This window comes from Apiospora marii, assembly GCF_038362585.1.
Source record: "Apiospora marii strain CBS 49790 chromosome Unknown utg000009l_segment0_segment0, whole genome shotgun sequence".
In the NCBI taxonomy this organism is placed as follows: domain Eukaryota; kingdom Fungi; phylum Ascomycota; class Sordariomycetes; order Amphisphaeriales; family Apiosporaceae; genus Apiospora; species Apiospora marii.
The window spans coordinates 583,266-609,415 of NW_027117381.1; the positions used below are offsets into that span (position 1 = coordinate 583,266).

Here is a 26,150-nt window from a genome sequence, read left to right on the forward strand (position 1 = left end):
TGTAAGTACGTGCCTAGCTAGAGAGGGTCGTCGTGACGTACGTAGGTCCCGGCAGCTTGGCGAGCTTTTGGTGGGGTGTCCGGGCCAAGGTCCCCACAGCGTTGGCATTGGCATGCACTGCACTTACCTAAACGCTCGCTAAGGCACCTCCTACAGCCCGCAGTGGTTGGTCCCCGCACCCTCCCGAGTCAGCAATATCAGTCCATAAACTGTCACGTCTTGGTATTTCTTGATTCCTCGTGATGGTGTTTCTGTCATAACGTAACCTATATTACCTAAAGGTAAGCAGCCAAGCCTGGCCAAGCCAACATTGCTCTCCATGACCAGCAGCCGACTGGATTATCATCCCCAGTCCTCATCTGGTTGCTTTAAATTTACTGCCAACTTACATCAACCCAATGGACGTGTGCCAGTCTGCTGTATCCTTATAGTGCGCAGATATCTTTCAGCTTCGGTTCCTTGTGTATGTGAGTCGCGATACAGCGACGATAACCAAGATTTTTAAGGGGGTGTAGAAGTTGTCAATACCATATCCCGAATCACAGCCATCTTAGTATTGTATGATTGGGCATAACTCCTACTGAGAATCTGAACAGCCCGGTTGTTTCCCATCAAATGTGACTTCTTTAAACTGACGCTTTGTTTTCTCTCTCGGTGTTTTATTGTATCCGTATATAAAAGGGCTCGTAGAATGCCACCTTGAGCCCTTTTCCAGGAACCCATATCCACAACTCACAAAGAAACCACAATAGCATTATTCTACTCACACACAATGGCGGAACAAGGAACCCCCAACCAGCCAGGATCTGCCCCTGAAGGCACAGACACACCATGGACGCCTTCTCCTGCTACCCTAGGCGATCTTTACGACCTTCCCCCCGAGATGAGGACCATGATCTACCAACGGGCCCTAGACCTCGACAACGCAACGCCGATGGTCCGCTCCTTGGTCTATAGGTATAGCCGGCCCGACTTACACCTCCAGAGCGCCAACCTGGCGAACCTGAGGCCTCGGTCCTGGGCCCTGTTCATCGCGATCCGCGAGGCCCTGTCCGAGGCATTGCGGATCGGCTGGACCCGGCTACCAACACGTCTCGTCACGTTCCCCGGCGCCAATGTGGCGCACCCGGATCGCGGCCTGACGAACCGGCCTCTCGAGGGGCAGCCCCTGAACAACGGCCGCCTGCTCAACCCGGAGACGACCGCCTTTTATGTTGACCAGGAGTCACTATCAATGCTCGCGCCCATGGCCGCAACCGGGCAAATTAACCCCCCTGACCGCTATGCCTGGCTGACCGATTTAGTACTGGAGAGTCGCACTTTTGAAGACCTGTCCCTGCTGCCGCGCCCTCCAGGGTCCGATCGCCCACAGCCGCTCGATGCGCTGCCCGGCTTGCGGCGCTTGACCGTGGGCTTTCTGCGCCGGTGGCAGGACGTCGTCGCGGTCGAGGGTCCGCAGCGCGACGTGATCGAGGAGGCCCGCGTCGACATCCAATACGACCCCGATGAGAATGATGGCAGCGCCGAGCCGGTCGTCCGGAGAGTCGACGTTCGACTCGAACCTAGCAATTCCGAGATTGAGCTTATGATTTTCCAGACCGTCTGGCACACCACCCGGACGGTTCGAGCTCTCGAACGGGCCGGTGTCGATGTCGTCTGGGCCTTCATACGGCAGGGCGTCACCAGGAGGCTCGACATTGAGGCAGGAGCTGGCCATGCAAGAAGGTAAGGGAGTAAACGAACTGCAGCTTCATGCCCGTAAACGTCAGCCAACACGATGTAGTCGTACCGTCTGAGGATACCAATTCCCTGATGTAGAGAGTCGAAAAGATCCAGAGCGCAAGATAATGAAATAAAAGGAAAGTATGTTAGATTACCCTCGACACCTAATCCTCTCCCATAGTAGTGTAACCCAAATTACGCACCCAGTGAAACAGTATCATGTAAAAAGATCGTGGTGTCACCACCCCCGGAACCAGATTCATCCATTATATTCCAAGCAGGAACCACACTCAGCTCATCAAACTGACATGAGACACATGCTCTTTCCTCACCCATCGCTCCCGGTCTCATCATCCCACAAAGAGCCTAGTTGCTCTCCTTCGCCGGCCTCATCATCGGCGTCCCAGGCGACCTTGTCCAGAAACCCGCCTTGAGCCGCCACAGCCAGCACGTCCGCGTGGCCGTCGGATGTGAAGCAAACCTTGACACTTTTTTCGGGCACCTCTTCTGTGCCTGCCCCTTCTCCTTCGACTGGCTGTGGCTCCCGCCGATGTGATTGCCCAAGGTTGATAATTTCTCGAAGGACCTTTCGCAAGTTTGCAGTGTGGCTGCCATCACCCCGGTCCTCGAGTTCTTGGACTGATTCGATCACACATAGTAGATGCTGCGGCACTAAGCCCCTATCGACTTTCAGCGTTAGTGATACTCTCATGGAAGATAGAGTGATGTGCTGCAGGTATGAGTGGAAGAGCCCCGAAGCAATCCGTGTCATCCTTTCCAAGCCAACGGAATGAAATAGAACAAGCACTAGAAAAGGGGGTGATAGCTTTTGAATGCTGCTCACCTTAGCTCGTGGAGCAGTCCTAAAGCTTCACTCAGGTCTACTGGGTTCACCAACAGCTTTCCAAAATCTTCCAGTTGGGCGTCAAGATAGTCACCGGGGTCCTGGAGGAGTAAGAGCTGTATAATCAGGCTCTTCACCATGTCCAATAGAAGATCAGGTGGCGAGGGGTATGCTCCGTGAGAACCCCTGCTCTGCAAGGAACCAAAGAAGGATATGCACGGGATCTTGGCATTGTTCGCTAAACCCACAAGACAGGCGGCAGTCAGCGTGTTCTGGCTCGGATGGGAGACGTTGTGCGGCCCTTGTATCCAAATTCTGTTAGATGTCCGGCTCGATGTCCATGTCTTCAGGCGCCGCTTGATCTGGGTGTCCACGGTAGTTTTCAACGCCGCCGTAGTAAGACCGACGAGATCCTGGATCGTATTGTTGTGCTGTATCGCAACAGGCTCGAGAAGTTTTAAAATATCCCCCACACTGGGAAAGGAGCTTGTGTCTGGTGCGTCATTGTTGTATGTCATGTCCTTCGCACTAGGAGTCTCATCTGCAAGAGAGACATCAGGCAACGGCCCAAGGGCGGCATCTCCAGGGGTAGCGAGGGGCCCGATGAGCTTTTGATCTGGAGGTGGCAACGTAACCTTGCTTTCGAGAACGCTCTGTACATCAATACCAAGCTTCTGCATGATCTGTGTCAGCGTCCGTTCCACACCGGACTGCCACCGTCTCGTGTCCATCTGGAACGTTGCGTCAGACTGCATGTGGACGCCGGATGCGTGACGTTGCATCCTATTCTCGATGGCCTTTATCCTCTTGCGCTTCTCCACGAAGAGCTCGTGGAACGCCTGCTCGTCAAAGCTCTTGATAAAGCGTTTCCAGGAAGATCTTGACCATTGTGTGAAAATCTCGGTCAAAAATTCAAACACGACCGTGTATAGCTCCATGATGTAGCGCTGCATCATGTCTTGCTCCGGGAAAAGACTGATCAGTCCGTTCCAGTACGCCATGTCCTGACTGAGCTCCTCCAGACTATCCGAGACGCCGGTCGCCAGCTTCTCATGGTTTGTACATGCCTGATACCGAGAGTCAGATGACAGTCCTGAATGAGATTATGATTAGAGTCTCACAGCGGCAATGGCAGAAAGGGACCCTGTTAGAAGGGTGACATATTTGTCATTCGTAGGAACCATCGACACGAGCTTGCTGTGAGAGTGGACAGTATCGCACAACTTAGTAAACACTTTCTTCAGCCGACCCGACTTCGTGCCCTCTCTGTGCTCTTTCCACGTCGATGAAGCCCTGTCGACGTGCTGGTACAGGAGCTTCAGACTCGGAACGTCTTGAAGCGTTTCTGATCGCTGATCTTGGGGGAGGCTGTTGCAGAACTTCGTCCATGCCTTGTATAGTAGCTGACTTTGGGAAAGTAACACTACCTCTTCATCTGGAACGAGACTTATGCATTATTAGCTGTCTGTTTTGCTTCAGTTCGCAGCTAGACCTACTCAACCGCCAATTGCCGGCCTTCGCTGAGCAAGACGTTCCATTGGTCTTTCAGTGCTGTCAAGTCTCTTTCTCTTTGTCTTTCGATCGCCACTGCCGTTGAAAGACCGCGACCCAGTATATCGCCAGGGCAATTCTGTTCAAATTCATCGCTGAAAGACCGTATGAGTTGGTGGCTCACAGTCATGGCTTAGTATGCGGCATGTGATGCCGAATAGCCGATGGGCTATCAGCCAACTTGAGGTTATTCCTTGTAAAATTGAACAATTTACATTCTGGTAGCTTCGGTTTAGGCAAAAATTCCTACGAGATGCTTGGAGGCTTGGGCACGCATACAGGAGAATGAGGGAGATGAGGGGAAGCCGCTCATCTGCCGGCCACACATGTAATGGATTGTGCATATTACCATGGATGCTTCGGAAAAGGGGTTGTTTTGATTGGTCATACCGCAGTACATATGCACCGAGCCACGGTCAAATCCCACCCTACGTCGCATCAAGTTGGGGGATTTGATTATCCCCTCAGTCGTAACCCGAAAGATTAATCAAGCCTCACTGCCATTAAGAGGCTTCCTTCATCAGTTGCCAAAAGCACACCACATCGTTTTCGTCAATTGCGGAGGGCAAAATCAAAAGTCTGATATTTCTACAGCTTCCGAAGACTTACGAGAATCAATCATAGGTGAGGCCAGGAAACTCGGGGCATTGGATTTCAATCACCGGTCGGCCGCGTGCGAGTGTAAATTGCTATGGAGTCGACACCAATCTGGACGTCAGGTTCGTTTTTGCCGGACCAAATCCCACATTGGTTGTTTTTACTACAGAAACCTGCTAAACAATCCTAAATTATGTGTGTTCAGGAGAAGATGCGCCAGAGCGGCCTGATTCAGAGAAGGCACATGGCTACTACACACCAAGCAAAAACGTAACCTGGGCTGGCCTTGCTGTCACACACAAACTTTACAAAACCAAGGCACATTGCGACAATGACAAAGACTCGGACTCAAACCCCGAGCCAGCTGTAGTTTGGTCCGCGACGGTCCACAACAAGGAATTTTCCAACCGCATGGGCGAAAATCGGCCTTTTGCTATTTACCAAAGTGACAAGCCTTTGGATATGTCCCTTGTCACCAAGGGAAAGCCGGCTTCAACTGGCAGTACAGGGATTCTCAATACTCTACCGACAGTTGAGCGACCTCAGCTATCTTGGACTGGCCGTGTTTTTGAAATATCATGCAAAGCGAATGCCTGGTTTCCCAAGTGTACTACTGATTGGACGAAGCAAGAAGTGCCTGCGGCGCAGTACATTACAGATGATTTCGAGTCTCTACAATTCGAACATATCTATCCGGGTCGTATATCTATCACATCACCATTTTTGTATCGGAGACTCAAAGCTCTGGCAGGTTACTATCCCAGCTTCTTTGAGGCCAGTCGCCATGCTGACTTGGAGAACTTGGCGACAACGGATTCTGCTCACATCCGCCTGCCATTGAGGTTACCTGAGCCATCTGCCTTCCTGCTGCATCGGTTTCCTGATTTGGAGGCATTTGTTCAGAGCCCGGAACCACAGAACTTCCTTGATGAGAAAGAGAGGTCCATTTACCTCCTTGAGAAGGAACACTCGCGCCACCTTGTTGAGTTTCTGAAGCCCCAGTACCAAAATCTTGTTAACCCTTGCATCAAAGAGCTAGAGCAGCAAACACCTCGGCTTTCATTCGATATACTGTGGTATGTGTTCGTCCCTGGCATTGACGTCTACCTCCAACATGAAACGACTGTACAGCATTGTGTAGTCTACAATGTCACACCTCGTCATCCAGGTGGAAACAGTGGCAAGGAAAATCCCGAGGTAGTGGCCTGGAACTTAGACATGTGGTATCTCAACAGCGATGGGTGTTTTGTTCGCAGGCGGCACTTGTCGAACTCAATCGAGGCTTTTGCTAGCGTGAAAGCGCTTACAGAGCTCAAAATTTGCCCAGCCAAAATTTGGGATGCATTTGACAAAGGGGAGAGGCGCGAGAAGCTTCTTGAACGCAGCAAGTTAGTGTTCGAGTCCTTGCAGAAAGGACATCTGCTTGCCCAGTATCATGGTCCACTTGGTAGTCCATTTGATGATCAGGTTGGTGGTCGTACAAAGCACGTAAGGCGACTTCCTGGGAGGCATACCCCACAAAGGAACTAACAAAATTATATAGTACTCGGGCACAGTTGTTATCGATTGCAAGAGGGGTGCACCTCGAGAAATGCCACGACCACCGCCGGGTCTATCCGACTTTGAGGTTCGCGACTATTCCAACCTATTCAGGGAGTATGATGACATCATAGTCAACACGGCTGCCAAGATGAGTCATAACGTCGACCTTATGGAAAGCAACAGAGAATTGAGCAGTCGCCAGATTCATGACATGGAGAAGCAAGAAAGAAGAGAAAGGCGTGCTGCGGTATCTCGTGGTGTCATTCGTCAAGCAAACGACACGACTGGCAGTATAGACTACGACAACATATTTATGCAGTTCACCCCAATACGGCCTCGGGCTGATTCAAAGTATGCCAAAAGTCTGACTGACCACCAACTCCTTCTACTGTTCCCACCAATTTGGGCGTTTGCACTGAAAGCCAAGCAATGGTGTAAGTCAACAAGCCAACCCCGGTCTTCGTCATTACCACTTACTGACACAGTACAATCCAGTAGAGATTGGGCCTGATGGTATTCGAGAGCTTGAACAATCCGACGAGAGCATCGAGAATCTGGTACTAGAGGAAGACGAAATGAAAACCATCAAAGGTCTGTCAAGAAGACAGAACAGCAAGCGAGAAACATGGGCAGCGGACTTCATCAAAGGCAAGGGGACGGGGCAGATCATCCTACTACATGGGTAAATTAAATGGCGCCTAGAGTGGAAGAACTAATGCTAACCTGAATACAGGCCGCCCGGAGTTGGAAAGACGTATACTGTCGAAGCCATTGCGGAGTACCTCCATCGCCCATTACTGGCCTTGACAATTGCAGACATAGGCACTGTTGAGACCAAAGTCGAACTGGAATTGATCAAGTGGTTCACGCTTGCCGAGGCCTGGAACGCAGTCCTGCTTGTTGACGAAGCTGACATCTTCCTGGAGCGAAGGCAGAATCGCGACTTGGCAAGGAATGGCCTGGTCTCCGGTAAGTACTATCGACCTGAGCCGAAGAACCATGAGGCTGACCTTGTTACCACTCAGCGTTTCTGCGCCGCATGGAATACTTTAAAGGACTTCTATTCCTCACGACTAATCGCGTAGGTCAGATCGACGATGCCTTCATCTCACGCGTCCACGTTGCGATCGGGTACAATGCCCTTTCGCCCAAGGACCGGACCAAGATCTGGGAGGGCTTCTTTCGCAAGCTGGCCAAGGAGCGCGCGGGCAAGATCCAGATCTCGCCGGGGGCCAAGAAGTGGGTGCTCGAGAAGGCCATGACGGGCGAGGCACAGCTGAACGGCCGGGACATCCGCAACGCCCTGCAGACGGCGATTACCTTGGCTGAGGCCGAGTGCGAGGAAGACCTCGACTTTGACGCGGAGACGATGTGCATCATTGTGGACAAGACACACTTCCAGCGAGTGCTGGACATCACCAACAAGTTCCACTCGTATGTTCAGAGCATCAGGAGGGAGGACGAGAAGAAGCGGGCCGCGGGCCGGTATGATCGCAACGATTACTGGAGGAACGAGGATCAGAGGAGGCTGAGCTTTTGAGGCACTCACTGCTGTTTCATCCTTAGGGGATTCTCAGACTGATTTTGAACTCTCCGTCATTCTCATTTTTTCCTTATTTTCAGTCCCATCAGTACCTTTCCACGATCTTTCTATCCAAACTAGTTTGGGGGTAATTTTACTTGGACAAATCGAGAGTTGGAGACATCTTCTGCTGCAGTTTCGGAAATCGGACGTAGGGAAAGTTCGCCAACTGATTTTGGGAAAGTATCGTGCACGGAGACGATCTAATTATCTATAACGCCACGAATGAATGTTTAGAAAATCAGTGTCTCCCAACTTCACAACCTATCAGTAAACGCCCCTACCCTTCAGCGCCGCCCGAAGCACCTTCTGCATCTCAAACACATGCCCCGCATCCAACATCGTATAATGCGCCCCGGGACTATCATGAAACCTCACACCCCCGTCCCTAGCGAACCCCTCCCAAGGCCTTAGGTGGTCCCGCAGCCAGCGCCCCTTGTCGCGCCCCACCGCGAGCAGCGGCCGCGCGTAGAAGACGTCGATATGCCTTACGGTGCCCACGGGGTTGTAGTGGTGCGCCAACCCCTGCAGCCCCGCCGAGATGTCGGCCCAGCGCTCCAGCTTGGCCGCCGTCAGGTCCAGCTCCCGCAGCCGCGCCGGCGGGACGTCGGCGAGGATCCGGGCGAGGATCTCGGGCTTGGGGTGGTGGCGGTACTCGGGCGATCTCGCGACGGCTTCGCTTTCCGTGAGGAAGCCGAGGAAGTAGGCTAGGTTTAGGAAGAGTTCGCACCAATCAAGCTTTGCACATTGTTAGCTCTCTCCGCACACATCACTGTGGCTATAATGTGATATACTAAAAGGTACTCACCTGCACCATTCGCCACTTGATATGCGGCGGGCCGTTCAGACTGCCCATGAAGCCGACATGGTGACCAGCCGCCTCTAGTTTCTTGGTTGTCTCGAAGGCAATCATCGAGCCGAAGGAGTATCCTATCAGCACATAGGGGCCCTCGGGCTGATGTTTTAGTATCGAGTCCATATAGACACTGGTCATGTGATCGATGGACGAGAACATCTCTTCCCCCGCATTGAAGCCCGGTGCTCGCAGTGCGTAGACGTGCCGGTCCGAGAAGTAGGTGCTGATGTTGAGAAACACCAGGATCTCGCCCAGACCGGGATGTATGAACCAGATAGGGGGCGATCTAGATTCTCCCGACTGGAGCACGACAACGGGGTCGTATTCGGACGAGGCTTTCTCCGAGCTGGAGAGGGCTTGGGCCATGTCCCTAATGCTGGGGTTCGTGAGAAGCGTTCCGATGGGTATGTCTCGATCCCAGCCGAGCTGCTTCTGAATGCGGCTTTTGAGACGCAGTAGGCGGATGCTGTCCACGCCCATGTCCACCAGGCTGTCATCTACGCCCACTTCTGCTACGGGAATGTCGAACTCGGCAGAGAATGCAAGGGCTACGGATTTTTCCATTTCCGTAACTGGGGCTAATCTTGCAGACGAACGGTGAAAAGACAAGCGCTTGGCGGCTTCAGCGGAATGCTCCTTAAACTTTCCCTGCTCATAGGCAGCTTTCAACGCAGATCGCGAAAGCTTCCCCAGAGACGATTTCCAACTTCCTATGTGTCAGCTTGAACGACTCAATGGATCTTCAGAATAGAAAAGAACAGAACTCACAGTTGTGTGGAGGGCAATGGAATAACATCCAATGGTTTCTTGGAGCAGTAAAGCAATGTTGCCGTGCGGATTTCGGATACGGTTCTGGAGAACTCCGCGTCCGTGATATCTTGCCTAGCTCTGAAAGTGACCACAACCTCTTCACTGTCAGCCCCCTTGGGCCACGTAGAGAAGGCGGAAGTGTAGGATGTAACGAGGCCCGGCTCAGCTCTCTCCTCAATGGCGGCCTCCAGCTCGTGGGAGAAGTACTTGACCCCGTTGATAATCAACGAGTCCTTGGTGCGACCGCTCAGCATCAGATTGCCCGTTTGGTCGAGGTAGCCGGTGTCACCCGTCTTGAACCAGCCGTCGTCGGTAAAACTGGCCTGCGTGTTGACCGGGTCGTTGAAGTAGCCCTGGAAGACAGCGGGGCCCCGAACCTCGAGATTGCCGGGCGCGCCACAGGCGGCAGGAGTGCCGTCATCGCCCACTATACGCATCTCCATGCAGTCTGTAGACCGGCCAAGCGAACAAAACTCGCGACCAGATCCATGCTCCAGGGCCGGGAAGTCCAGATGGTAAATGGAACCGGCGCAGGTCTCTGTCATGCCGAACGCAGGGCGCAGGACAGATGGCCCCGCTCCCATCTCTTCCATAAGCTGGTTGAAGGCCTCGCCCGTACCCACCGTGTTGGCCTCGCCACCAGACACGATGTGTCTGACGGTGGACAAGTCGCACTTTGGCAGGCTCTGTCCCGAAGAAGCAGCCTTGCATACAGCGGCCAGGAAGAAGTTGGGGGCGAACGAAATGGTCACACAGTGCCTGCTCATTTTGTCTAGCCAGATCAGAGGATCTTTGATCGCGAGCTTGGGCTCGATGTGGACCTGGGATGCGCAGATGGCCATGGCGTGTAAGTGCACCTCAGTGACACATGCAACATGGTCGAATCCTATCCAGTTGAGAAAGACGTCGTTTTCCGTGGTATCCAAGAGCTTGCGTTTCCCATCCAGGGCTTGCAGAATCCGTGAATGTCGTAGCTCTACGGCCTTGGAGTTGCCGGTGCTGCCAGACGTAAGCATTAAGAAGGCCAGATCTGCCGTCGTACCATGTCTTTGCTGACAATGGCTGGCCTCTTTCTCGGTGATTGCATGTCCATTGGTGATTCCGTCTGTGGCCTGTTTCTCTGGGGGAACAGTATCGCAATTTGAGAGGTTGTCGATAGATACCAAGCGGGACTCATTGATGACACCTAGCTCGCTTTGCAAATGAGAAGATGTGATGACGGTGCGGAAGTCCAATAATCTCTGCAGATGCTGGAGGTGCCGATCTCGGGCTACCGCATCCGACGCCAGTGGCGTGGAGACGACGGGCACTGCACCAGCGGCAATGACGGACCAGAACCACACAACGTAGTCCTGCTGAGAGTCCAGGTGCAGGAGAATGACGTCTCCTTGGGAAGCCCAGCCATTTTGCAACAACAAGCCAGCGTTCTCCTGTGGGTATGTTAGTATGAAATGCCGTAGAAGGTCTGCCAATAGGCTCACCTTGGCTCTTCCTAGCAAGTCTGCATACGTTATCACGTCCGGGCAGTCTGGGTTTGACTGACTGTAGAACGCGATGTGCCCGGACTGGGTGGCGGCTGCTCGGTCAAGAAGGCTCAGGATGGTATCCATAGGAGGAGACATGATTGCATCTGTCACAGGACATGCAGTTTCATTAGCTCAAAGCAGAAGTAGGTCCTGCATGTCTCGAGCCCATGGAAGTGACGTGTTGGTCGAGCATAGAAAAAGAAATATGATGACAAGCTAGTTCCGAGCTACGGAGAAAAAGCAAAGGAAGAATGTTTAGAAGCTGGATGTGAGAGGGTTGAATACAAGAAGTGTGAATACAGGAAATGATGGCATGTAAATAACCAACCGCCGTGTCTGCTCTCTCGTTACAGCGGTTGCCGTTGGATATTAGGTAGCATTTGATTTACGGCGCATAGCCAACAGCAACCCATCTGACCAACGGACTGCATCCCGGCCATCTGGAACACCAGAGCATTACATACATAGCAAGTAACAACAAAGGCAGGCTGAGCAGCCATACATATGCCTGAGCGATGAAACGCTGTCTAAAGATAGATATGCCAGCACGTGCAGTACGCAGGGTCGCTCAAAATCTATGAGACATGGCGATCTATTGGTGCTCTTCTAAGCGAGTGCCGCAGCTGATGTGACTGCAACGTCGTAATAACGGCCGACGGAGGCCTAGGGCTGACCGCGTCTGTCCCAACGGATCGGGGAAGGACTTGGTCTCGGTCCCGGCAGATCATGGGGGCCGAGACATTCATTCCCCAAGGCCCAGCCAAGGCAACCCGGAACTCCTAGTCACGGCTGACGTTCCTATTTTCGGGATACAAACAAGACACCGAGGAGGCCACGCAATCTGCTTCAATTGGGGGCTGGGACTTCTTAATTGTTGCATTAAATTATGCAACACCTGTCCCGGCACTTCCACGGTGCATCTGCTTACTGTATCGAGACGCCTGACTGATTGTTTCACAAGTGGTGAGAAGTTGTGACGTCAAATTGGGTGCCCTCCTCGCTACTGTCTTTACTTGTACTCATGCGGGCGCATCAATTGACTCCCTCCAATCAGATGTTATGTACCTGGCCCCTTTTGGATAAACCTTAAGCGGCTAAAGCTCAGGGGCATTTTCAAGGCAATAGTGGGTATGTATGGTACGATGATGAGTCAGCAGCGTGCCCTCTGCACTACACGTAAATGGTACGATGCATGTCTCGGGTTTTTCTCTCACTCACTGTCAACCAAATCCTCTTGACCATCTTGTCATCTAAGCCATGCCATGTTTGCAACTCGACGCCGGATACCTCATGTTTCGATCACCCACGGACTGCTTTCCCGCGTCAGCGGTCTCGCCCAAACCACCCTGACTGCGTCGGGTAGACGAAGCTTCGGCATTTCCCGTCACAGCCCCATCCCCAGGACACAGGTCTTGAGAAAACGCCAAGAAAATGATGTTGGAATAGTGTGTTGCCGATCCCGCTTCTCGACGATCTCGTTCAACGATCCCATCGAGTACCAAGGGATCGAGGGCGTCGAGCCGTTGGCGCTCTACGAGCCCGGCGGGTACCATCCCGTCATGGTGGATGACCTGCTGCACAGACGCTATCGCATAGTGGATAAGCTGGGCCACGGTGGGTACTCCACCATCTGGCTCGCCCACGATGAGCAGACAAGACGCTACGTCGCCCTCAAGATCGGCATCTCGGGCCAGATGCTCCCGCGCCGGGAGCCCAGCATCCTGCGCACCCTTTCCCAGTCCGTGTCGTCGTCGGGCCAAGAGACGACCCAGGAGCTCCACGATGCAAGCACCACCCTTCCTGAGATCTTGGATGTGTTCAATGTCCGAGGGCCCAATGGGATTCACGTGTGTTACACCAAGACTCTTGCTCAGGGAAATCTGAAAGAAGCGTCATTCAGTCGTCTCTTTCCCATAGAGGTCGCGCGGTTACTAGCCGGGCGATTGGCCCTGGCCGTATCCCTGATCCACTCGCGGGGATTTGTCCACGGCGGTAAGAACCGTCGCCTTCACCTATTATGAGATTCCAAAAACTGATAACCTCTCTCCAGACATCCATCTTCGAAATGTCCTCGTCAAGCTCCCGTCCTCGATCGACGAGCTCTCCATCGGCGACTTCCGCAAGACCTTTGGCTCGCCCGAAACCGTGCCCGTCCTCCGGGCCGACGGGGAACCCCTCCCGCCCAACGCCCCGTCCCAGGCGGTGGTGCCCTCTACCTCGGCCGCATGGCCGAGGAGTTCACCGCCGACGACGCGCGCGGCCTGATCCTGGGCGACTTCGGCGAGGCCTTTGCGCCCGCCACCGAGGACAGGCTGGGCGGCGACTGCAACACGCCCGTGGCCATGCGGGCGCCCGAGGCGCTCTTCGAGCCCGACACGCCCGTCTCCTACTCGGCCGACGTCTGGAGCCTCGGGACCGCCATCTGGGAGATCCTCGGCATGGGGTTCATCTTTGACGAGTCGGCCAGCATGGACGAGATCGTGGCCCAGCAGATCGACATCCTGGGCGCGCAAGGCCTGCCCCAGGCCTGGCGGGAACACTGGGAACGGCCCCAGTGGGAGGAACTGGTCACGGAGACGGAAGTCACCGTCCCTCGCCGGCCGGCGGACGGGGACCGGGAGGCCTGGCCGCCGCTGGAGCAGGCGTTCGAGGTGTTTGTGCAGAGGTACCGGCGGGAGCAGGAAGCGATGGGCGTCTTTGGGGAGGAGGAGACGAGGGCGATCCTGGAGCTGATGCGCGGCATGCTCCGGTTTAGGCCGGAAGAGCGGATGACGATACAGGAGGTGCTGCGGTCCGAGTGGATGACCAGGTGGGCATTGCCTCGGGATGGGTAGGTGGGAATGATAGAATAGACATCACGGCACTGGGGTTTTATGTGGCAAGGGAGCAAACGGTATATAGAAGATTGGATAAAGGCTACATAAGAAACTAGGCTGCTTCGCCTACCGGTAACATACATCGACATTCCACATCCCTCTCTCCACGGTCTCCTCCACGCCCCTCTCCACGCCCCTCTCCGCGCTCCTCTCCATGCTCCTCTCCCCACACTGCTCGTGCCTCATGCTGTTGAGAAATATTGAAAGAAACAGAACCATTGAATGCTGTTCTTGATACATTCATCCTGAACTTAACCCTGTTCTGGTCCAGTTTGAACATATTCTTGCCCAGTTGGCTTAAGACTTGAACAGCGAAGGCTTCGACCCAACCCAGCGTTGGATATCAGTCATCATTGGGCCAGACATATGCACAAATGATACATCCATGGCGGCCTTGAGCGTCTCTGGCTCCCGTTCCGGCACGACTTCATGGGGCAGCTTGCCAGACTCGTGAATCGTCGGCTCCCCAGGGTCCCCAGAACCTTCGACTTGTCCGCGCCAAGTGCGCTCGTTGTTAGGTTTATAGAAGTCGGTCGAGGGGCCACTTGGGCCGCCTGAAACGAGCTGCCCGATGAAATTACCGTATTGGTCCAGCACAGCAGCACCCGAGTCTCCGCCAGTCGAAAAGATATTGCGCGGTGGACCAGTACCTCTATCGCACTGCAACATCTGGTTCGAAAAAGGTAGGACAAGGAGCTCCCATGAGCACGATGATCCCATTTTCTTCCACTCCCCTCTATGATCACGGCGGATATCGCGGGCATATCGCGTCCCCGGACGCAGGCCTCAATGCTGTTGGTGACGCCAAAGCTCAGGTTTGTAGATGCTCCGCGCTTGAACACGCGTATGCAAGGGATTCCTGACTTGCCTTGCTTTGGAATATCTGGTTGGATGTTCGCGATTTGTCCGTTCATGCGAACGAAACCGTTGTTGGAGTTTATCTCCCTTTCGAGAGCATCATGCTGCGTCTCAGTCAACTCGGGCGCCGAGTCAAGTCCGTCTTGCCTGAACGTATCAAGCCCTTCCTTGCCCAGGTACATCTATAGAATCGCCTTATTAGTATTTAATAATTCATGAAACTCGGATATCACAGAAGGAAATAAACGTTATGAAAAGTTATAACTTTTGAGAGTAAACAATACGTTTATCACCCCTGCGATACTAGGGACGTGAACTGGAATAACATGAACTGGAATAACAGGAACTGGAATAATAGGAACTGGAATAATAGGAACTGGAATAATAGGGACTGGAACATCGCTTACCTTGTTGCTAGCCTTTTTGAACTTTTCCTTGTTAAGTTTCACAAGCGCCCAATCATTCAAGAACCCCCTCGACTTTGGATCTGAGATGACGCCATTCGTACCAACAACTTCATACTCTGGTGCCGCATAAACATTGCCGATCAGTCGCTTCTTGAGGCCACTCCCACGTATGATCTCATTGTCCTTGCCAGGCGGCTTGTCGTCATATATGGTGTCCAGTGCGGTGTGGATCGACGACATGTACTTGTAGACGTTTGCCCTGGCACGTTCTGGCTGGAGAGGTTCTTGCGGTTGGGGTCCAGATCTCGACTTCAGCCATTCGTCATATCTCTTGACTTCCTCTACGGCGCCCATAATGGTAGGCGAGCCTTCGTAGCGCTTCAACACCGTCTGCATGTAGCTCAGAGCCCGCGTAACCCTCCAAGGGCATGCTTGTGAGACTTGAGGTCCTGCCTTACCAGCCTTGATAGACTTCGGCTTCTCCAATTCTGGTAGAAGGACATGGTAGCAGGTCGATGCAAACAGCTCATCCGAGCCCTCGAGACTAAAGAACGGCCCGGCAGTTCCGTACTCTGTCTGCTTCGTGGATTTAGTCGGCGCCACTTCCCATCCAAGGGTAGACAGGAGATGTAGAGTCTCTTCACTCGCGAGTCGTGCATCTCGCTGGTCTCGCTGGTCATCGGCGGCATTCATCCAGTAGCTATTGTCCTGTACGATAGACTCCAATGTTGGAATGTTCTTATGTGCTGACAGTCCAGTGCTTGCTCCGTGTTCGTAGACGGCGTTTTCCCGGACCTCTACATGAATCGGAATTTTGTTTTGTTCGAGTAAATCCTTGATGGAATTGGTTACTCGCACGACGCTTTCAAAGGTCGTTCCATATTCCATATTCAGTAGAACGACGGCCGGATGGCTGGAGTCCACGTTTTGTTGGGCTGTCTCGGAGCCATAACCGATGCGAATACCCGTGAACCACGTCCAAGGAGTTTCTGTTGACTCAAGTATGGCCACCTATTGACTCTAGCTATCAGCATTTACTCCTCGGAATAATGGAGATTACTCGAATAAGCGACTACTCCATGCCTCATGAGACACTAGGATAACGTGGAATAAACACTGGAAAGACAACGTGGAATAAACACTGGAAGTTGCTTACAATCTCAGGGAAAAGGGGCCGGACCGCGAATATAATACGTTGATCTTGCAAGGGGTAAACACCCAGGGCAACGTATCTCTTCGCGATTGGATGTTTTCGACCATTCCAGCCATCCTCAGTGGGACATCCCTGCCAAGGGCGGGTCTGAGAGTTGGTTCGCACGATGAGCTTGCCACCGCCAAGGCCGGCGAAATAGTACTGGCTCTCATCACTCGTTGGCTTTTTGAGCCCATCGATGGTAATGGACGACATCGCAGCCGGTAATTGGGTAGGGTCTGATCGATTGGTAGTTTGTTGCAACGGATTACCTGTTCAAAAAGAGGTGTAAGTTAGGTTTCGTAAGTTTCAACGTTATTTTATTAAGAATAATTACAACTGAACTCCGATACTACTAGATTATTCGAGTAAACTCCTTATGCATTTGGATACGACCATACTCGTGGTGTACTCAAATGTATGGGGACTCCAGTATGCACCAATGCATTCCAGGGAGGAAAGGGGACTTGACCTACCAGATGGTTTCGGACCACCCAGGGAACTCCGCTTGTTGCCACCATCATTCTGGCCACCGCCGCCAGGCTTCTTGTTCTCCATACTGTTGTGACGTCTTGTGTTGTGTTATCTGTGTTTTGAAAATTCTGGATTTTGCAATGGCCGGAAAATACCTTGGAGCATTGCGAGATGCAAAGACATGTTATAAACACGGGAAAAGGTGCCACTGGTTTGCTACTGGTCAATTTGACGATGTGTGACTGCGACCAGTATGACTGTCTCCTGTTGAAATCAACCTTTGAGTCATCCAAGCAAATTCCAAGCCTGCTGGACATTTTACCAAGTCAGCAAAATTCTGGCAAATGCAAATTTGTCCTCTCACTATGACTACTACCTACTACGTTGCACCTTCCTGTTTGCGCCTTCCTGTGAGGGTGATTTGACGTAGAGTCACTGCTACAATGTTTGGGGATCAAGAGATTGTGAAGACTGTCTCTTTGCTAATGTCAACAAAACTTTCACATAATATGACGCAGCCATTACTCCAGGTCCCCTGCCGCATCTTTATCAACAAACTCCGTGGGCCTGGGTAACAGGGATGAGGTAGAAGGGTGTTACCAGGAGGAGGTAGCTCTAGGTCTATTATTATGATAATATCTGAATAACGCATAGAGCGAAGACCAACTCGAGTCAAGTGTGCTGATAGATATTGACCAAATTTCCCCAGCAAGTCCGTTATATTGCGCCACAAAGGTCATGTCTTTCACATACGACCATATCCTGCTGAATACTAGGGATCCCGTCCGCTCTCCCATATATAAGCAGCAGAGAGCCGAATTAGTACTAGGGTCGGTGACGACCTGGGAATCCTCGGTGTTGTATGTTTTTGCCCCTTTTTGCTCCTTGCGACCGGAAGGCCGGTCGGTCCCGAATGCATCTTGTGAGCATGTTCATGGGCAAAGAACAGGAGACACCCTCACTAGGGCTCCCTTGTCACCACTGTTTGAGATACCTTGATATCGGTATTTAACTTCGTCATGTTGACCCCAAATCGTCTGGAAATTCGTGTCCAGCTTTGAGAAGAGCAAGTTAACATCGGAAATATAAACTTCAAATGAAGCCATCGTGAATCAAAGCATATATAAGTTTCCCAGCTCATGATACTAGTTTGTGCTGGCTTAACAGTACTAGCCCCCTGCACATAAGCAATCGGGAAACAACACAAGACGACTGCAAATGCCTCGAGCTTGGTCATGAAGAACCTATTAGAAGATTAGATACCTGCGATATACCCCGGTACGACGTTACCTACTATCAAGCGCCCGCAGCTAATACCAGGACCCCTGGCCGCTCGCGTGGAGGCAGTCGATGGGTGTTACGATCACCATGTTACGCGCACAGGTACAGTTCTGGTCGCTGCACCGGGAAACCAGGCACATATAACCCACGTCCCGGCCGTGGTGGCACTGAACAAAGTCACCCCCGCTCTCGAAGACGGCGGGGTTGGCACAGTCGAAGCTCACGCCGTTGTTTGCGTCCCCTTGGCAGTTGCTATCGTGGTAAAAGTTGCACCAGGTGCTTTCCGCTTGGGCGGCGGGAAGCAAGAGTACCGTCGTGAGAGCGGCGAGGGCACTCGACAGATGCATGGCCGAGACAGGGGGTGGAAGCATGAGTGTTTATATAATCTGTTCTTGTGTGTAAAGTAGGAGAGAAAACGATAGGCGGGAAAAAGATGGATGAGCTCTGGCGAGGTGATATGTATTTATAATTCCTACCCCTCCTCGTGCTGTATCGATGACATAGGCAGGATCTTTTCTTCGACTCTAGAGGAATATGGTGACGATGATAAACGCGATGTCGTTTGACCGTACGACTTCGGGTCTCCCATGTCGGACAGGTGCGTCGAATGCATCCAATGATATCCAATGAGACTTCGATTTGTAGACCGCAGTCCAGATACTGCAATCGAGGCTACAGCCTCCTTCCTCACCAAGGCAATCTAAGTCATGCCAAATGGGTTCAATGACATTCAACTGCAGGTGATGTGACAGAATTCTCCAGATTCATGTGGCGATGCACTGTGATGCGGGAAACTCATGGTGCTTTTGATAATGACGTTGGCTTCGATAATTAGAGAATACCGCTTTCAACGGCCTGCAGATATTGCAACATGGATGTAAGGGCATTTCATTCTTTTCCGAAATTCTAGGTGGGAATCGCTGCATTGTCCAGGGGTATTCGATCACGTGACAATATCCTGCTGCAACTCTCCCCTCATTTGGGGCGCTTCTTTGTGTTCCAAGAGACGGTCTGACTGCAAATGGTTACACAGGATATCGATCACTGCAGCCTCTTGCATAGCTATCATGTCAGAAAAAGAAGAGGTTCAACGCCAACAATCGTCCCGCCATGAAGATGAACCCCGACGCATCTCGGTGCCACCACCGGAGGAGCCATATTCCATCCTTTCCCTCTCGGAACGCAGGCTCCTCACGGCCATCATCGGCTTCTCCATGCTCTTCTCCCCCCTCAGCGCCAACATCTACTTCCCGGCCATGGAGGAGCTGCAGACGCAGCTCCACACCAGCGCCCAGAACATCAACTTGACCATCACGGCGTACTTGATGTTTCAAGCGGCGGCACCGGCCTTATTGGGCGATCTAGCGGACACAGTTGGCCGGCGGCCTGTGTTTCTTCTTATGTTCGCCGTCTACACCGCGGCCAACGTGGGGCTCGCACTGCAGTCGGACTTCGTGGCACTGTTGCTGCTGCGCATGCTGCAGAGCCTGGGCTGCTCGGCCACCGTGGCGGTATCGTACGGTGTTGCCGCGGACGTGGCGACGGCGTCCGAGAGAGGCGGCATGCTGGGCTTTGCTATGATCGCCACGAACCTGGGACCTGCGCTGGCTCCGCTTATAGGGGGCGGTCTCATTGCCGGGCTGGGATGGCGCTCGGTTTTCTGGTTCTTGACTATCTGCGGGGCAGCGGTGTTGCTCGTCACTCTCCTGTTTCTCCCCGAGACGGCGCGACATATTGTCGGGAATGGGCGATTGTTACCACGCCGAAATTGGATGCGTCCTCTGGTGTCCATCGTAACCGGTTGGCGAATGCCGAGTGCTGCCGTCGAGTGTCGGGGAGAACAAGCACCGGATGCAGCTCCAACCAAGACCCATTTTCCCAACCCGCTTCGGTCGATACGCATCCTCCTTGATCCCGAAGCGGCCATGGTTGCATCAATGAGCGCAGTCTTCTATACCATGTATTACTGTATTCAGAGTTCCATGTCTGCAATTTTCAGCGAGCTATACGGCTTCCGCGAGCTTATAGTCGGCACTTGCTATCTATCTATTGGTTGCGGGGTGGTAGCGGGCGGTGTCTCAAACGGCAAGCTCATGGATTGGAATTTCCGACGCGTGGCAAGATCGGCCGGGCTCAGCCAAGACCACAAGAGAATTGTCAACCTTTTGTCGTTTCCTATAGAGAAGGCAAGACTCCGGCTCATGTTTCCTTACACTCTTGTCTGCTCGGGCATTCTGGCTGGCTACGGCTGGTTAGTGGCGTATCAAACTGTGAGTAATTCACAGCGTGGAATGAGATCTACTCATGTTCTTTCTAGCTAATATCCAATGCACATATACAGCATGTGAGTGTTCTACTGATACTTCAATTTGGTCTTGGATTTGTCACCACATGCATCGTCCAGACGTTCAACACGCTGTTGGTAGACATCTTCCAAGAGCGTCCCAGCGCAGCTGCTGCATCGGGCAACATCTTGAGATGCGGGGCTGCAGCAGGGGGCATTGCTGCAATGAACCCTCTACTAGGTAAAGTTGGACACGGTTGGTTCTTCACGATTCTAGCCTTCCTATCGGGACTATCAGGCCTCGGAGGTACGCAACTGATACTCTTGAAAGGGATGCAATGGAGGGCGAAACGAACGTATTCAATGGATGTAGGCAGCACAAGCTGCGACGATGCCAATAGGCAATAATGACTGGGAACCACGCCTGATAACTGTTCATGGCTCGCTGCTCGTGTGCCCCTATAACCGACCTGAGTCTTCCATCATGGGGGATGTGTTGGTTTACAGATTCGCGATTTCTGCACTAGTCTGGCCCCTTTGATACTCTTCATAGCCACCAGAGTATTTCTCGACGAGCTTCCGGAACTCATCCAGCGCTCTTTTTTTCGTGGTCAGTATCGATGTCCAGAAGTCTTGAAGTAAAGGTGGTACTCTTACAGCTTTCTCGTTATCTTGTTTTTGGGCCAGCAGATTGACACTGCCAAATCATTGCGGCTGATGACGAAGATATGTCAGCAAATCCCAGTGAGTGGGTCGTAAATAAAGGGATAGGTATGCAAGGGAGTTTTCTTACGCAGTGTATAGAGCGAACCGGTCTTCAAAGTCGTCTGCTGGTTCCGTCTTTTCTGCGACGCGGAGATAGGCTTCTACGTGGGATCTGTTGGTCTGGTAGCGGGCAGCACGCCAGCATGATAGATCAACTAAGTTGTCCTGGTCAACGGGGTCTCGTTCGCATCATGGCCAGAAAAGGGGGGACATCGCTCACATTCGTTGTGGCCGTAGAAGGACCCGCAGTCGTAAATAACGGGAACACCCGTCCCGTTATCTACACCGACATTCCCGTGCCAAAGATCGCCATGGACTAGCGAAGGTTTGATCTTCCTGCCATTCGTCTCCATCGGCCGTAGCAAGCGCGGGATGACCTTGGTGAGAATCTTCTCGCTCAGCGCCTGCAGCTCGGGATGAGGTCCCTGTATTTGGATCTCATTCTCCATGGTGCACTTCATGGCTCGGGTGAACCATTCCTCCCAGGTATCGCACCAACTATTGTCGTTGGCTTGATTCCCCGCAAAGGTGGTGAGGTGGAAGCCGAACCGGCCCGTCGGCGACGCCGATGCCTGGTGCCCTCGGGCCACGACTTGGACGAACTCGGACGCGGGCGGCATCTTGTCCGTCATGTCCCGAAACTCGAGGAGCAGGAACCACCTCCCCGGCCTATCGGCCAGCTCGCCCCAGCCGATTGGCTTGGCCACGTTGTCGGGCACAATGTCATGCCAGGCCTTGGTGGATTCGTATTCTGCCTCGACCATCTCGTGGCCGCGTTCATGCAGGAAGATCTTCATGAAGTAGACCTTCTCTGCATCCTTCCCCACCGCTTGCACCGTGATCTTGTAGTTGACGGCCCAGAAGCTGGCCCCACGAGTGGTGACCCAGACAACCCGACAGCCTTTCGGAAGCACTGAGAATCTGTCAGCATGACCCTCGATTCCGAGTCCGTCAGTCGTTGGCTATACGAACAAGCGAGAACATTGGGGTCGGCATCCGGTCCTTCGTACGCCCACTCTTCGGGAATGGTTGCCGACTCGAAGTCTGTGCCTATCTGCACCATCGTGACATTTGTTTTTGAGTTTGAATAAGTACTAAAACAGTTCGTGTCATCTCATTAGAGAACTTAAGTTGGACTCCGCAGTGTTGGTCGGTCACGTGTAGTCATCCCATCTGAATTCCTAACGACTCATCCGTGCAACACCCCGCTCCGGGACTGGAATGAGTTTGTGCTAGGCGACCCGAATCTCGGGGTCGTAGGGCTTGGGACAACAACCAACAACCCTGGGAATGAGCAGGGATCCCCGCTCTCCTCCGATGTCATCAAGCAAACGTACACCTGTCGCTGCCGCGGTGCTTGACAATCCCGACCAGATGGTCCGGGGTTCCTATTGGCCACTTCAACACCCATTTCTGTGGATGAGATTCCGATTGCAGCTCTAGCTAACGGGAGCCATTTCAAAGAGAACATCATCAAAGAAACCTTGGAAGACTTCCTTTGCCGTTCTAGTTACGGTGATACACTATCATGGGGTTATTAAGAGTTTTTTTTGCGTCAAACAGGATGTTAATCTGAGGGAAACCAACACTTGCTACCCCTTACGGGTGCAGTGACGGATGATGTTGCTAGTGGACGATATCATTCAACTCCCATCTTGCAACTGCTTGGCCTTTAACTACAGCTACAATTGAAACGTCTGCTTGCTAAATCAAATATTCATGTTCTATTTAGTTGGGCAGGAGCTCAGAGTTTTGGTGTTTCGGCCGGGGAATACTGAGAGTACAACCTCAGCCTGGGACTTCGGGGTTGTCCAGCTGTCCTCGTCTATTTACCCCGATTAGGTTGAGTATAGAAGTTATGTTTCTCAAAACTGACTGGGTCTTTCGCCCAATATAGCTTAACTTATTGTATCAAAATCTCTTGGCAGTGATGTAAAGAATCCTTTTCTCAGCTCAAAATAACAGACCGTAATTTCCCCCTTTCAACATCCATTGCCCATCACCATATTGCGCAAATTCGCTCTAATTTGATAGTTTTCATCATCATTTCGATATACAAACACTGCACTTCAATCTACGATGGAGAAGTCGTTGATCAAACCTGCTTCAAGCTTCATTTCGTATCATGGCGTGTCTCTTCATCACCAGACCATCATTTGGGTCCTTCTCTGGATGGTCGCGGCGTCCATCTTCGAGCGCGTGGCCCGTCGTGTCATCTCTGGTCTGTTGATCGAGCTACTCTCATTCGTCCGCGCCATCTCCGAGATGCTGACGGGCATTCTCGCGCGCGTGGATGATTCTCGAAGTAAGTAAATATGCTAATGCATACACGTCTGCTAGCCGACGCGACCTGACCATGATGTCGTCGCTTAGTGCCTTCCGACCCCCCACCCCCACCATATCGACTGGCTCCGTCCCCCGAGAGCACCACAACCCCGGCCCCATCGAATGGGTCTCCCCGAGACTTGGCGCGTCCGACTCCGCCATCTTCCATCCGGGACTGGGTCAACTCTCCAGAAGACTTCTATGTTCCAGGTAGGTTACGTGCCAACCACATCATCACAGGCATCAAGGCAAGGTGCCAAGGCTGACTATGCGTCACTCTCGTATAGGAGGACATGAAACTATCAAGACCATTGATGGGTATCGTCGAAAACATTACAAACAGAAACCTGGCGCATACTCTGCTCTTCAGGCTGCGACATGAAGCTTTTGCGAATATTACACAGTGATGAAAAGTCATTGTGCAATAGTGTCATACATCAGATTTGTTGGCATGTTCCCATGATTCGTACTATTATTATGTCCAGATGGACAACGAAGGAGATCCCAGGGTCTTGAGCTAGCTGCTTTTTATTTCCTATGTGCTTGTTATATTTACGGATGGACTTAAGAGTGCACAATGGCTAAATGTTGTCGTCAATCATTTTCATCTTTGTTAGACATTATTCGGGTCGTTGTCTTCTACTGTTGGCGACTCTGGATGTAGTTTTCCTTTAATTGCTCTTAGAATTAGAAATAAGTTGAGATATTTGCAATTTCTTACCGAGTATCGTATTAAATGCATGGTGCAATTGTTGACCTTCATGTTTAAAAAAGCGAGTATGTCCAAGTACTACTGCACAATGACTCCCGCTCTTGGCGACTTCCTAGGAAGTCGCCAAGCTCGCAGTTAAGGTGCGACTTCTCTTCGGAGTTAATGTCCTGGTGATATCCTAGGATATCACCAGGACATTATCTCCGAAGCAGCACAGTCCTACCACTAACCCGCTTGCTGAACGCCAATTTGGCTTACACGGCAGAAAGTACATTAAATCAATTATGGATTGAAGCAACGTCAATTTGAATGCCAACGGACTACCCAGCAGAAAGTCACCCAGTAAGACTTCTGGAGTGGCTAGGTATTTGACTGGGCAAGTTTGTGGCAAGTGCACTTTGCTCTGGCAGCGTCTTCCCTGTCAAGACGAGCGCCAAGAGTGGCTACTCTTCCTTTCTGAGCTTTTCCAATATATTGCGACGAATCTTATTGGTCAGCATCGTCGCACTTGTTGTTGACTCCTAGCCTAGAGCTAAGACAAACGACTATCGTATATGAGCGGTTAGGCACCCGGTTAAGTAATTTGCTTTCAAGTACTTACTGAGGCTGAACTGAAGACGTCACTATAATGCAGGCACATCGTCTATTCTACCCACACCTCCTTATTCACTTACACCTAAAACAACCCGTAAAACACAAAAACCCCCATTTGCCTAAGAGCCAGCAACATGCCAAAACTAGCAAAACTGCCCACAGAAGTGATGAACATGATCCTCACTGCACTCGTTGACATGAATCTCAAGACATTGAGTGTCGCCCCATCCGTCAGCGTCCAGTTCTGTGACCTGATTGAAAACCTGGTTTTCCGCACCCGCACCCGGCACCAGCAGCCCACCGAGAGCGGCGAGCTGGAGTTGGACCCGTTCCTCCGCATCGAGTTCAGCTCGCTGGTGGACGCCCTCGAACCAAAGTACTGTCCAAAAAGGCTGTACGAGATGTTCCAACAACTCCCCTGGGCGCAGACAGAGGCTTCGCGAGAGCGATACCTGCGCCCCGGGGCCAGCTGGCGACGCCTCTGCCTCACCGTTGGGGGCCCATCCATCATCCGCCTCGAGCACGTGTCGCTCAAGGGCCGCCTCAACGGGAGCACGGACGTGTCCCACAGCGCAGTCGACATGCTCTCCCCCTGGCTCACCATGGGCTGCCTCTACGACGCGCTCCTCCTGGGCGACCTCGGGCTGGGCGCCGACCGCGAGCAGCGGGGCCTGCGCCTCGGGCAGCGCGTCGTCGACTACCACCACCCGCGCCAGCAGGCCTTCCGGTTATTCGACGGGGTAGCGTCGTCGTCGCCGCGCCGCCCGGAGCTCGTGGCCGTGTACGGCCGAGATGCCGCGTCGGGGCAGACGGCCGTCTTGCAGGTCGAGACGGTGGCCGTGGACTGCGGTGGCAACTACGATAGCTTCGTGGGGTTTCGGGACTTGTGGTATCCGTGGCCTCAGTGCGACGATTTCTTGGGCTTTCGGCCGTGCCATTGGCAGGGGCCTCTGGCACTGGAAGCCCCCGAGGAGGAGGATGACCTATGAAAGGCTGCGAGCAGTGTTGTCAAACAAACAACCAACCAACCAGCGTACCGCTGGTTGGTTGGCACCACCCCTGCAGCTGATTCGGCGATGGTTAGTTAATAAAACGGTTAATTAAAAGGGTGTTAGTTAGTTAAGGGTTGGTTAATTTATATCTCGCGATAATTTTCAGTATTATAGTCCGTGCGGAAGCTTTATTTTCGACGGTAATGCGTTTTCAAGTGTAATACTAGTGAAGCTAGCGAAGTTAAATTTAATTATAATAAACGATAATAAATAGTGATATATAATGATATAATATAGTAATAATAAGCTTAAAATAGCTTGAGGGATAATAACTTAAAGGATAGCTTAAAAGATAAAGCT

The 26,150-nt window shown here is 52.3% G+C and overlaps 11 protein-coding genes across 11 annotated transcripts; 6 read left to right on the forward strand and 5 right to left on the reverse strand.

Moving 5' to 3' along the window:
* Nucleotides 1-772: 772 nt before the first annotated feature.
* PG985_011672 (uncharacterized protein) lies at nt 773-1,729 on the forward strand (the record flags this gene model as incomplete). The annotated part of the gene is made up of 1 exon (XM_066831439.1): nt 773-1,729. One exon carries the CDS (start codon nt 773-775, stop codon nt 1,727-1,729), a length of 957 nt encoding a protein of 318 aa, XP_066679489.1.
* A 321-nt stretch (nt 1,730-2,050) lies between these two features.
* On the reverse strand, nt 2,051-3,567 carry PG985_011673 (uncharacterized protein; the record flags this gene model as incomplete). The annotated part of the gene is made up of 2 exons (XM_066831440.1): nt 2,051-2,402; nt 2,567-3,567. 2 exons carry the CDS (start codon nt 3,565-3,567, stop codon nt 2,051-2,053), a joined length of 1,353 nt encoding a protein of 450 aa, XP_066679490.1.
* Nucleotides 3,568-4,808: 1,241 nt separating this feature from the next.
* PG985_011674 (uncharacterized protein) lies at nt 4,809-7,796 on the forward strand (the record flags this gene model as incomplete). The annotated part of the gene is made up of 6 exons (XM_066831441.1): nt 4,809-4,836; nt 4,920-6,202; nt 6,258-6,690; nt 6,752-6,938; nt 6,990-7,225; nt 7,282-7,796. The coding sequence occupies 6 exons, from the start codon at nt 4,809-4,811 to the stop codon at nt 7,794-7,796; spliced, it is 2,682 nt and encodes an 893-aa protein (XP_066679491.1).
* Nucleotides 7,797-8,105: 309 nt separating this feature from the next.
* PG985_011675 (uncharacterized protein) lies at nt 8,106-11,126 on the reverse strand (the record flags this gene model as incomplete). The annotated part of the gene is made up of 3 exons (XM_066831442.1): nt 8,106-8,576; nt 8,647-9,400; nt 9,463-11,126. 3 exons carry the CDS (start codon nt 11,124-11,126, stop codon nt 8,106-8,108), a joined length of 2,889 nt encoding a protein of 962 aa, XP_066679492.1.
* Nucleotides 11,127-12,292: 1,166 nt separating this feature from the next.
* On the forward strand, nt 12,293-13,864 carry PG985_011676 (kinase domain protein; the record flags this gene model as incomplete). Its single annotated transcript, XM_066831443.1, has 2 exons — nt 12,293-13,022; nt 13,230-13,864. 2 exons carry the CDS (start codon nt 12,293-12,295, stop codon nt 13,862-13,864), a joined length of 1,365 nt encoding a protein of 454 aa, XP_066679493.1.
* A 339-nt stretch (nt 13,865-14,203) lies between these two features.
* PG985_011677 (uncharacterized protein) lies at nt 14,204-16,921 on the reverse strand (the record flags this gene model as incomplete). Its single annotated transcript, XM_066831444.1, has 5 exons — nt 14,204-14,566; nt 14,686-14,946; nt 15,172-15,968; nt 16,390-16,602; nt 16,840-16,921. The coding sequence occupies 5 exons, from the start codon at nt 16,919-16,921 to the stop codon at nt 14,204-14,206; spliced, it is 1,716 nt and encodes a 571-aa protein (XP_066679494.1).
* A 1,226-nt stretch (nt 16,922-18,147) lies between these two features.
* PG985_011678 (uncharacterized protein) lies at nt 18,148-18,465 on the reverse strand (the record flags this gene model as incomplete). The annotated part of the gene is made up of 1 exon (XM_066831445.1): nt 18,148-18,465. The coding sequence occupies one exon, from the start codon at nt 18,463-18,465 to the stop codon at nt 18,148-18,150; it is 318 nt and encodes a 105-aa protein (XP_066679495.1).
* A 720-nt stretch (nt 18,466-19,185) lies between these two features.
* On the forward strand, nt 19,186-20,810 carry PG985_011679 (uncharacterized protein; the record flags this gene model as incomplete). The annotated part of the gene is made up of 2 exons (XM_066831446.1): nt 19,186-20,388; nt 20,460-20,810. 2 exons carry the CDS (start codon nt 19,186-19,188, stop codon nt 20,808-20,810), a joined length of 1,554 nt encoding a protein of 517 aa, XP_066679496.1.
* A 93-nt stretch (nt 20,811-20,903) lies between these two features.
* Nucleotides 20,904-22,230, reverse strand: PG985_011680 (fructosamine/ketosamine-3-kinase; the record flags this gene model as incomplete). The annotated part of the gene is made up of 4 exons (XM_066831447.1): nt 20,904-21,000; nt 21,196-21,322; nt 21,388-22,080; nt 22,140-22,230. The coding sequence occupies 4 exons, from the start codon at nt 22,228-22,230 to the stop codon at nt 20,904-20,906; spliced, it is 1,008 nt and encodes a 335-aa protein (XP_066679497.1).
* A 1,016-nt stretch (nt 22,231-23,246) lies between these two features.
* Nucleotides 23,247-23,874, forward strand: PG985_011681 (uncharacterized protein; the record flags this gene model as incomplete). Its single annotated transcript, XM_066831448.1, has 3 exons — nt 23,247-23,472; nt 23,541-23,702; nt 23,780-23,874. The coding sequence occupies 3 exons, from the start codon at nt 23,247-23,249 to the stop codon at nt 23,872-23,874; spliced, it is 483 nt and encodes a 160-aa protein (XP_066679498.1).
* Nucleotides 23,875-24,932: 1,058 nt separating this feature from the next.
* PG985_011682 (uncharacterized protein) lies at nt 24,933-25,787 on the forward strand (the record flags this gene model as incomplete). Its single annotated transcript, XM_066831449.1, has 1 exon — nt 24,933-25,787. One exon carries the CDS (start codon nt 24,933-24,935, stop codon nt 25,785-25,787), a length of 855 nt encoding a protein of 284 aa, XP_066679499.1.
* Between the last annotated feature and the right edge of the window lie 363 nt (nt 25,788-26,150).